This window comes from Panthera onca, chromosome C1, assembly GCF_046562875.1.
Source record: "Panthera onca isolate mPanOnc1 chromosome C1, mPanOnc1 haplotype 2, whole genome shotgun sequence".
Taxonomy (NCBI): Eukaryota; Metazoa; Chordata; class Mammalia; order Carnivora; family Felidae; genus Panthera; species Panthera onca.
The window spans coordinates 182720214-182732562 of NC_138346.1; the positions used below are offsets into that span (position 1 = coordinate 182720214).

The following is a 12349-nucleotide window of genomic DNA, read 5'->3' on the forward strand; positions in this document are numbered from 1 at the left end:
GTACTTCAGCCACGATGAATTCCTTTCAGTTCCAACATTTGCTTTTTTCTCTCTTGCCTCCTGGCTTTTGCACACACTCATATCTGGAATAGCAGAAGTTCATAATTTATCAAGGACTATGGAGGAGTGTTCTAGGTACTGGACTTGGAATCAGACAGAAACAAATTGGAGTCCCAGCTCTATCATTTACTCACTTGATGTAATGAGTGAGCTCCTTAACTTTCATGAACCTCCATGACCACATTGGCAAAGTGGAATAATACCCACCTTGACCAAATGATTTTATGCGAATTAAATCAGGTACTTGGGGTGACTGGGTGGCTCAGTTGGTTAAGTATCTGACTCTTGATTTCAGTTCAGGTCATGATCTCACAGTTCGTGAGATCAAGCCCCACATCAGGTTCTGCACTGTCAGATTCTCTCCCTCATTTTCTACCCCTTCCCTGCTTGTGCATTCACACTTATGGTCTCTCTCTCTCTCTCTCTCATATAAATAAACATTAAAAAAATAAAGTACAATAAATCAGGTACTGAATAAGCCCCATAAACAACCCATACTATGCATATTCTGTTCATTCCTTCCTTTCTCTCTTCCCTCATTCCTTTCTCAATCTTTCTTTTCCTTTTTTTCTTCCTTAATTTGCATCTTCTTCCCCTCTCTGCATTTCACTTAATGTCTGATGTTCATGGGACCCAGGGCTACAGGCAAACAATAGAAGCTTGCTGTATGTACAGAATTAGTGTCTTGTAACCTCTGCTCTTCCACAGGAAGCCCACAGCCTTAATTTCCACCCTAGCTACTTAGGCAGCTTCAGAAGGACACCAAGGTAGAAGCAAGATTCTGCAACAAACTACTAGCATGTTATAATGCTCTGGGTGCTTTTAACAATTTTCTTCAGGCTGCCCTACCTGGAGTCACCACCATTGTTATTTTCCTCAACCTCATCACCTACACCCTCCTCACACTTTCCTTCACATGCTCCTGGGCCCTATGGCTTTTCAGTTGAATGCCAAGCCCCTACAGATGAGCCTGGCATCCTTCACCCAATGTGCCAGTAGCCCCCAGAAATATACTTGTGTTTTTAGGAGCTTCCAAACTGATTTGAGTGGGTAAGACTTACGAAGCCATCAACAAAGAAGCAAGAGTTGCTGTGAAATGTGGGAGCTGGACTGGCCCAGAATTGTCAATGGATGATCATGGAAAATGTATAGTTTGGGATGGGTTTTGTAGGATTAATGGGGTTTTTAAGAGACAGTAATAAGAGTCATTCACTGCAGGAAAACTGTGAATAGTTTGAATGTCACACATCATGATAGGGTACAGTGAGCCTGTGATGTGGATGAATGTAAAAAAGTTATGGGAATTATGACTGGAACATTTTGCCTTTTCTCATGCATATGTTTCAGAGTTCCTTACTGGAGAATGAGCATGATGACTTAACAAAACTGCTTACACAATATATTTGAAGCAGTATTTCCCAAAGTGCTTCTGTGGAAAATTAGTGTCATGTTATGCTCTGTAGAAAAACAATAGTAATAATTTAAAGAAAGTTGAATATTCTTTCCTCCCCCTTCAATATTTACAGTGCACATTAGCTTATTTTAAAAAAAGGTCTGAATTAGCCTTACAATACAAAAACCTGGCTTCCCTAGGAAAAGTAGACCTCCCCTATTTATTTTTAGTATAACATCACACTTTTTTTTCTTTTTTTTTTTTTTTTTAGAGAGAGAGAACACGAGCAAGCCAGGAGGTAGAAGAGGGGCAGAGAGAGAGGGTGAGAGAGAGAGAGAATCCCAAGCAGGCTCCACGCTCAACACAGATCCCAATGTGGGGCTCAATCCCATGACCCTGGGATCATGACCTGAAGTGAAATCAAGAGTTGGATGCTCAGCTAACTGAGCCACCTAAATGCCCCTTACATCATACTCTTTAGTTGCCCTCAAGGTGCTTTAAGAGTCTGTAACTGTTTAATGTATTTATTTTTAATATTTTATTGACTTCATCCCCACCAGAATATAGACTGCATGAGGATAAACATGTTGCCTCTCTTATTTACCATTATACATCAAGAATCTGAGTTTCCCTGGGGTGCCTGGGTTACTCAGTTTAGTTAAGCACCCAACTCTTGGTTTTGACTCAGGTCATGATCTCATGATTTGTGAGATCAAGCCCCACATGGGACTCTGTGCTGAGAGTACGGAGCTTGCTTGGGATTCTGTCTCTCCTTCTCTCTCTGCCCTACACACATGCATTCTTTCTCTCTCAAAATAAATAAATAAACATTAAAAAAAAAAGAATCTAGCTCATTGCCTGGGCATGTAATGAGCGCTCCAAATAATAGTAAACAATGATTAAAACTTGTTCATCTTTGTTTACCTTTGCATTGTCCAAACATTTGATAAAGGGTAGAGCTGGAATTTGAATAAAGTGCTGCCAAATCCTGGACTCCTTTTGACCATAGGTGGTACGGTTGTTCCCAGACACCACCTAGACTTCTTGATGTTACAGTTTTTTTCTCTTGGGCATTTATTCCTGTTTATTACCTTTGAAGCTTGAATGATTGTCTGATATGCCCAATTTTTTTTCTTTGTATCTTTCAGGCAAAGGCTGCCACCTAAAAATGTTTACTACTACCGGTGTCCGGACCATAGGAAGAATTATGTGATGTCCTTTGCATTTTGTTTTGACCGAGAAGAAGATATTTACCAATTTGCTTACTGCTACCCATATACATACACACGCTTTCAGCATTACCTTGACAGCCTGCAAAAGAGAAACATGGATTACTTCTTTCGGGAGCAGCTGGGTCAGAGCGTGGTAAGGCCTAGTCTGAAACAGGCAGCCTTGGGAGAAGTGCTTAGCAATGGGTTTTTATAGAATGCAAATAATAGATATTGATGCTTTGCATATGCTCTGGAACTTTTATGAATAGTTATTTTTATTGTGCCATTCTTTGCCTCTGTGGCTAACAGGAAGTCACAGAATAAGATATGAGGCAAATGCTTGTCCTTCTGAATGAAGCTGATAATGCTAACAGAATACAAAAATTTTAGTGACTCCCAAAAACTCTGAGAAAAAAGAGGGAAGCTTCTACTAGGTGTTACAAAAGGCATGAAAGCATTTTATGAGTGGGAGTCTCTGAGATAAAACATACATTTGTCTTTTAATGAATGCAACTTGTCTGCATTGCAGGTTAGCAACTGGTGTGCGGTTTGTTGTGCTGCCCACTGTGTTTTGTCTCTGTCATCCCTCAGTTCCCAGCCTTTCCTTACCCTGGGCTTAGTTCCCTGGGTCTGGAGATTTTGGTCTTACATTCTGTATTAGTTTCCTATTGCTGGCGTAGCAAATTACCACGAACTTGGTGGGTTAAAACAACACAAATTTATTATCCTACCGTTCAATAGAAGTCCAAAACTGGTCTTTCTGGCTAAAATTGAGGTATCAGCAGGTCTGCATTCCTTTTGGGGGTTCTAGGAGAGAATTTATTTCCCTGCCCTTTCCAGCTTCTAGAGGCTGTTTGCATTTCTTAGCTTGTAGTTCCCTTCCATCTTCAAAGCCAACAATGGCTGGTTGAGTCTAATGCTGAATCACTCAGACAGTGAATCTCCTGCCTCCTTCTTTTACTTTTAAGGATCCTTGTGATTATGTTGGGCTCACCCAGATAATGCAGGATGATGTCTCCATCTAAAGATATTTAATCACCTCTGTAAAAGCCCCTTTTGTCTTGTAAAGTGACATATTCACAGGTTTCTGGGATTAGGACTTGGACATTTTGGGAGGGGGGTGCATTGTTTTCCCTACCATTGTTCTCTGTGGTCAGTGATACTTCAGTTACTTGTAATGAATAAACAGGTGATAATTTGCTTTTATGTTTCATTCTTTAAGAATTGTGGATTATGCCTCTAAAATAGGCATACTGAGTACTTTAAAGCTCCTACAAGAGGATACTGGTGGAATTAGCAGAAAGTACTATACTGGAGGTTCTGATACATGGTGGTGGAAATATGGATTCTGCCCAGTGACTGTGAGTTCCACCTAGAAGGGAACCCCACTTCTAACTGAAAGTTTTCAAGACTAGACTGTTTAAAAGACATAGAGTCTAGTCCAGGATACCCGCCCCCCCCAAAAAAAAGAGAAAAAAGGAGGGCTTGCATATGGCTCAGGTACCTGAGAGTCAAATCTGATCTCAAAAGCTAGTGGTCATGATGATGTTCTTATAGTCTGAGATTCTCTATGCACTAAGATTTTGCTAAATATCTTCCCTTTACTCTAACCCTCTCCCTAACAGTGCTTCTGGTGGGTGCCATGTGTATCTAATGCCCATATATTTTGAACTTAGAATTGGACACATGGTATATCAGTCAACATGCTAGCAGGAAACAGATGGCAGCCTCACATTAGGATAATTTGAGGAGGGTTTAATAAATGGGCTATTTACAAGGTGTGGGCAGTGTGTAGGGAAACCTCGGGGTTTCCCCGGGGCATTTCCCTGGGGCTAGAACTCAAAGGCTGTGAAGGGAAGGAATGGTTATCAGAACCCAATAGTAGAGTCATGTTGTGGGCCATCTTGAGTGAAACAGTGAGTGACCTTCAGTTAAGGAAAAAGTTAGCCTAAGATGACCCCACAGGGAGGGAGCTGAGAAAACTAAGTATGTAGAACTCATTCTCTTACTTCCGTCTGATTTCCTGCTAGGGGTCCCTATTAACCAACCCAACCAGAAGTCAGAGGACAAGAGAGTCCATTGATGCAGTACATACAAGTAAGCCACAGTGGTCAAAGAAAATGATAGAGAAGGGCAAAGAGTGGATGTAGAGAGGCAAATACAAGATATTAAGCACATATAGTTTGATCAGCATTTTATTACTGGGAACAATGAAATTGATATGAGACTGTCAGAGAAATTCTGAGATGAGTGTTTGCCAATCTGTGAATTGTGATATGAGTTAAGACAGTGAGAAGTTCATTCAATACTTGTGACTTTTAATTTTAAGGGCGGGATTTGTACATTTCATTCCTGTGTCCACTCCAGCCCCCTCTTAGATTTATGCCAGGCAGAATGTAAGTGCATCCTGAATGGCTATTAAGTAAATTATTTAATGAATGAAAGAATGAGTTAATATATATGTCTAGAGGCAATGTGAAGAACTAAGAGCATTAGAAAGTTGATAGGAGGGGTAACAGGATCATTATGCTGCCAACAACTAATATCCAAATCTGTATCTAAAATAACAACACTTTAAACAAAACAGAAGTTTATTTCTCTTCCATATAAAAGCCTATAGGCAATCCAGAGCTGATATTGTAGTCTGTTCTTTGAAAGCCTTAGGGAGTCAGTTTTTTTCAGCTTTTTGTCCTGCCATCCCTGGGGCATTCCCCTCAATCCCATGATCCAGTGTGGATCGAGAATGGAATTCTTACCATCACATCTGTGTTTCAGACAGCAGGATGAAGAAAGTAGGGGGAAAAAGGAGAAAATGAAGTTATGTAGCACTTTCTCTTCTATCCCATTTCATACAACTCATATCCACACTTACCTAAAGTAAGGATGAGACATGAAGTCTTTATTCTGGGTGACCATGTTTCCAGCTAAAAATTGGTAGTCCTATAGATGTGTAGGAGAACTGATATTGAAGGGCAGCCCGAAGTATCTGCCATAGGAAACCTGAATTCTGTTTTCAACTCTAATACCAAATTACTCATGTGAAACTTGAATGTTACTTCCCCTTTCTGGGGACAAGTTTTTCATCTATAAAATGAAAAAGATGGACTGGAATAGTGTTTTCAAGTTATTCTTTGAGGAACTCCTCAGGAAAAAAAAATAAGTTGAGAATCTTGTCCTACTTCAGACCTTGCAAGGGGCACTGGGAGATATAAAACAAACCTTGGTATCCTTCAGAAATGTCTCCTATACCTGAGGAAATGGGATATGTTCAAACAGAAATAAAATTTTAAAAATATATAATTAAGGATCTCACTAGTTGTCTAGAGAGTTAATGGTCAGATTAAACATCATGGAGAAGATGAGCTTTAAGCTGACTCTTGAAAGATGGGTAGGATTAGTAAATACAGAGTTGGGGAGGAGGCAGCCCAGAGAGCAAGATTTAGCCAGAGTCATTGCATGGTGGCAGTTGGTTAGAAGTCTGGTTTGATTGGAATAAGGAATCTTCTTACTATAAGATTAGGATAAATAGGAATATTGGGGCCAAACTCTAGAAAGAGTTAATTGTCATACTGTCATTCAGATTTAACACAGATACTGGGTCAGTTACTTTATGTATACCATCTTGCTTATTTTTCATAGTAGTTTTATGGAGTAGGCAGAATTATCCCAGTTTGGGGGGTAAATAATATAAGGCTAAAAAGGTTAAGTTACTTAGCTAAAGCCATATGGCTAGTTCATGTCGGGGCCAAGGTTTAAACCCATGACTTCTAATACCACATCCTGCCGTTTTGATGGACTACTGCTGCTTTCTGCATTGGACCAACTGAGAGCTACACTGGATTTTTAGGAAAGAAATTACCTTATCCAAAGCAGCATCTTAAAGAAAGTAAAGTTAGTGAAAGTGCAGGGTGTACCTGTGCTGGCTAAACTAGTTTGGAGAAACTCTATGGGTTGGACCTCAAAGCAGATACCAAAGACTTTAAGGCTTTCTGGCATACTTTTAGAGACAGGACAGTTCTTCATTACCAGGGTGTTTGGTATGGCTCATGTCTGAAGGCACCACTATAATTAGTTAATCCTTATTCCAATTTGGAGGGAGGATAATTACAAGTGGGAAGGCTAAACATGTCAACATCCAGATCTTAGGGAGAGTAAGCAGGAAGCAAGATTTTGTATTTCTAGTGCTGGAATGATTAATCACCATGTCCATAGCTACCATTGCTACTAATTATGCCATCTGAAATGGTGTCTTATTTTGTTATTCTCTAGTGGTGTCTTCTAACCTCACCTTTGAACATGCATCAATGCCACAATCTGACATTTAAGATAAAAATACCATGGGAAAGATCTTATTTTTTCTTGTTATCTTAAGACCTTTATTGAGGTATAATTTATATACCATAAAATACACCCATTGTAAAGGACCGGTAATATGATTTTTAGTAAATTTATAGAGTTTTACACTATCACCGCAATCTAGTCTTAGATTCTGTTTCCATCATCCCAAAAAGTTCCTTTGTTATTCCTCACTTCCACTCCCAATCCTAGCAACTACTGACCTTCTCTGACACTATAAATTTGCCATTTCTGAGCATTTCATATAAATGGAATTATGCATTATGTAGTCTTTTGCTTCCAGCATCCTTCACTTAGCATTATATTTTTCAGGTTTAGCCATGTCGTACTATGTATCAGCAATTCATTCATTTTTAGTGCTGAATAGTATTCTATTAAAATGATATATACCATGTTTTGTTTATTCTCTAGTTTATGGACATTTAGAAAGCTTCTATATTGGGGCTATTATGAATAACGATGTTATGAACATTCATGTGCATACTTTTGAGTGGACATGTGATCCACTTTGTTTCAGGTAGATTTCTAAGAATGGAATCATTGGGTCATATAGTAAGTTCATGTTCAAATTAAAAAAAGACAATCTGTCAAACTGTGTTCCAAGTTAGTAATGTCTTTTTACCTTCCTACCAGCAATGTAGGAGAGAGGGTTATAGTTTTTCCATGTTCTTGCTAACACTTGGAATTATCTATATTTTTAATTATAGTCATTTTAGTTGGTATGTAGCATATCTCATTGTGGTTTTAAATTATATTGCCCTAACAGCTAATTATGTTGATTATCTTATCATGAGCTTATTTGCCATTTGTGTATTTTCTTTAATAAAGTGTCAGTTTCAATATTTTGCCCATTTAAAAATTTTGGGTTATTTGTATTCTTATAATGAGTTTTGAGATTTCTTTATCTATTCTGAATGCAAGTCTTTTGTCCGATACATGCTTTGCAAATATTTCTTTCTTATCTATGCCTTATCTTTTCATTCTCTTAACCATATCTTTTGAAGAACAGAATTAATTTTGAGGCCTAATTTATCAATTTTTTTTCTCTTATGGATCATGCTTTGGATTCTTATCTAAGAACTCTTTGCCCAATGAAGACCACAAAGATTTTCTCCTATGTTTCATTCTAAAATTTTTATGGTTTTGCTTACATCTCAGTCTGTGATCCATTTTGAATTATTTTTATATGTATGGCATGAGGTAAGCGTTTAAGCTTACATTTTTTTGCATATGGATATCCAATTGTTCTAGCACTGCTTTTTGAAAAGACTAACCTTTACCAGTGAATTATCTTGGTATCTTTCTCTTATGCCTCAGCTCAATTTTTCTTTTTTCTTTCCTATTTATAAGACTGGATTCTCAAAGAGTCAACCCTGTGTCTTTGTAGTTTAGCAGTCAGCTATTATTGGGCTAGGTTTGTGCTTACCCACCCTGAGCACATAAGGCTTCTGTCCTCTGTCAGTGGATCTATATGTAGATATGGGGAGTACAGTCAAAGTCTGGGCAATTTTCATGTCTTCTCTGGCTTCTCCTTTCCCTTCTGTGTCGTGTTGACCATGAGCATTTGTGCAGCTTCAGGGCTTTTCAGGAGTGTGTGACTGGCTTGAGCCTTCTGGCTTGCACCCAGTCTCAGCCAGGAATATGTTTGTCCCAGCTATGGAACTGCAGGCCCTCCTTACTTGCCGACCTCTGTGGTGAGTGTTTCCACAGAAAATGCTGCTAGGTGTGAGCACTGCCCTCTCTTCCAAATTGATTCCCTTTGACAATCCTCACAGCATGGCCTGTCCTAACAGAACCCTGCTTTCACCAAGCTTGGAGGAAGGTAGAGCAACCACAGCACATCACAGATTCCCTGTCTTATTAACTGAAGTTCAGCGGTTTTTTAAGCATAACATGAGATTGTTGTATGCCTTTGGTCAGTTTCCAAAACACTGAAATGTTTGCGTCAGTTTTGTCCAGCTTTATGTTTGTTTTTCAGAGATAGAGTTTACCAATACACTCCTTCCAACATAGCTAGAAGTAGATTGTAATTGACAAACATTAGTTTTTAAATCATATAACCTTGTACCATCAGACACAGTAAAGTATGGTATTATTTTTATACATAATTGGACTAATTAGATGAACACCTAACTCTGTGTGTGTGTGTGCGCATGTTGAAAGGATTAGATGGAGAGAGCCATTCCTGTACTTAACAAAACTTGCCAAAAGGAAGTGTCTAACAAAGAAAGGAATCTGATCCTGTATTATATGGAATAACTAGAAAATCATTTATAGGAGAGTAATTGTCTAGGTTCTGTCACTGGCTAGCTCTGTGACTTTGAGAAAAGCACTCTTCCTCTTTGGGTCTCAGAGAGTCAGACCAGATTTTTCAAGCATCCTTTCCAATTCCAACAAAAATTACGGTTCAAACATTTATAATATCCTGATTGTATGTTCTGAGTCACACATCAGTCTGTCATAATGTTGCCTCTTAATCTGCCTTTTATTTTATAATAATGGTAGTTATTGAGTGCATAGCATGTGGTCGGCCCAATGCCATGATCTTCTTATACATTGTGTCACTCAGTCCTCACAATGCTCCTATTATGTGATTTGTACTGTTTTTGAATACCTAACATGTAACCAGCATGGTCTAGGCTCTAGGGATACAACAGTGAAAAACAGGCAGAAATCCATGCCTTCATGGGGCTCACATTCCAGGAAGAGACAGACAATATTGGATAAATTAAATCAGGAAAGAGGATGAGTTTTGGGGTGAAGGATTCACTTAGAAGAATTTAAGCTCTGAGATATATTAGTATTATCTCCTTCCATTTGCATTTTTAAAAACTAAGGCACAATGAGATGAAGTAATTTGTCTATATCATGCAGTTGGGACATGAAGCCAAGCCTTTTTAGACTCCAAAAAATGGACTCTAAACCAGTTCTGGATAGGGAAATATTCTATTCACCTATATAGTCATTTACTAAGTTCTTGCAAAGCCATTCTTCAATACAACAAATATCTGATGAGTACCTTCTGCCTGCCAGGCTTTGTATTGGGTGCTGGAGACAGAAAGATGAATACAAAATACACCCTATCCCTCAGAAGTACTCAATGTAGTGGGCAACACAGATGTAAAAACTAATAATGGCAATAATGGTAAGAGACTTGATATAATAGACGTAGTGGGCAGAGAAGGGGCACAAGGGAGGAAACAAAGTCCTAATGAAGAAGGCATCTTGAGTTGAGAATCGAAATATGGATACACACGGGGCACCTGGGTGGCTCATTTGGTTGAGGTTCCAACTCTTTTTTTTTTTATTTTATTTTTTACATTTATTTTTTGAGAGACATAGAGAGACAGAGCACAAGTTGGGGAGGGGCAGAGAGAGAAGGAGACACAGAATCCGAAGCAGGCTCAAGCCTCTGAGCTGTCAGCACAAAGCCTAACACGGGGCTCCAATTCACAAACTCACAAACCGTGTGATCGTGACCTGAGCCAAAGTTGGACGCCCAACCAACTGAGACACCCAGGCACCCCAAGCTTTCAACTCTTGATTTCAGCTCAGACCATGATCCCAGGTCATGGGATCAAGCTCCACATTGATCCGTGCTTAGTGTGGAGCCTGCTTGAGATTCTCTCTCTCTCTCTGCATGCCCCCCTCTCTTAAAAAAATATGGTATGGAAATTGAGACAATACTGAGTCTTGATAGTTTTATGTGGTTCCAAAAGACAAGAGCACAGGATCAACCTAAGAAGAAAAGAAAGATAGTAATGGGGAAAGGAAGAGAGGTAGGTGGAGGCTGGGCCAAGAGTGCCTTGAATGCCAACCTAAAGAATTTGGACTTTATCTGATTCAGTGAGGAACCATCCAGGAAGGATCATGATCATTGTGACACTTAAGTCTTCCATCTCCAGGCTGCACTCGCTGGTGACAGTTGATCTAGAAGTCAGGTTAACTATTGCCTGTCTTTCGGTGGCTTTTTCCCCCATGGACAGAGATATTTGTTAGCCAAAAGTACCTGGAGGAAAATTACTGCCAAGAATGCCAAGGGGCACCTGGGAGGCACCTGGGTGGCTCAGTTAGTTAAGCGTCCGACTTTGGCTCAGGTCATTATCTCATGGTCCATGGGTTCAAGCCCCATGTTGGGTCTGTGCTGGCAGCTCAGAGCCTGGAGCCTGCTTTGGATTCTATGCCTCTCTCTCTTTCTCTCTTCCCCCCCCCCTCCACTCATTCTCTCTCTCTCTCTCTCTCTCTCTCTCTCTCTCTCTCTCTCTCTCTCAAAAATAGCAATGGGTATCGTATGTAAGCCAATTTGACAATAAATTATAATAAATAAATAAGCATTAAATAAGCAAACATTAAAATTTTTTTTAAAAATGAGAATGACATAGAAATGCCTAGAAAAGCTGGTTTCTCTGACTTAACACCTCACACAATTTCTCGAGTTAATAAAGACTATAGAGGTCACATTAAAATTTAGCAAATGTATTAGGAATCTCCTATGGGCAGGGACCCAAATTGTATAGACCAACATCTTCTCTTAATATTCCTGAAATATGAGTTTTCAGCCTTTGCTCACACATCTCTTGAGGCAGCCTGAGCCCCATTTCAAAGAGAAAAAAGTCCCATCATTCCCAAAAAGAGCCATCTCCTTGTAGCCTCTCTCCTTGATTCTAGCTCCACCCTCTGGGTCTACTTTACATTTCTTGCTCCTTTAGCCCGTGGACAGGCCTGCAAAGACAGCAAGCTAGTGACCACACCCCCATCACGAGTCCTTTCCAGACTAGTCCCTTCCTTTCTCCTCTCCCCCCATTATTCTACATTTCTGCAGATTCCATGGTTTTTAAACTTTGTTCCTTCTTTGTTGTTCTCTGGACATAATCTAGATTGTTGATTACCTTTATAAAATATCAGAACTGAATATAAAACTTTATAGGCAATATAAGCCTCCTACAGCAGAATAGGACTATTTCCTGTTTTGCTGTGGATGCTAAATCTCTAGAAATGTAACCAGAGTTTACGTTAGCTTCTTTTAGCAGTGAAGCCTCCCTGTAGTTGATTTTTGTTGTTGTTCATGAATAAGCCTATTTTAATTCCTCTGATATGTTTTAAATAAATCTTTTACCCTATGACCCAGCAATAGCACTGCTAGGAATTTACCCAAGGAATATAGGAGTACTGATGCATAGGGGCACTTGTACCCCAATGTTTATAGCAGCACTCTTAACAATAGCCAAATTATTCAAAGAGCCTAAATGTCCATCAACTGATGAGTGGATAAAGAAATTGTGGTTTATATACACAATGGAGTACTACGTGGCAATGAGAAAGAATGAAA

The 12349-nt window shown here is 39.3% G+C and overlaps 1 protein-coding gene across 8 annotated transcripts in view; it reads left to right on the forward strand.

The window, feature by feature from the left end:
* LOC132670999 (BEN domain-containing protein 5) overlaps positions 1–12349 on the forward strand; it is a 1465258-nt gene that overhangs the window by 949674 nt on the left and 503235 nt on the right. For all 8 annotated transcript variants that reach the window (XR_009606944.2, XM_060621418.2, XM_060621420.3 and 5 more), the window contains one exon: positions 2602–2818. Coding sequence is in view for 7 of the 8 variants with exons in the window: in XM_060621418.2 (XP_060477401.1) it covers positions 2602–2818 (217 nt within the window). In the remaining variant the exon portion in view is untranslated. The remainder of the gene's footprint in view (positions 1–2601; positions 2819–12349) is intronic.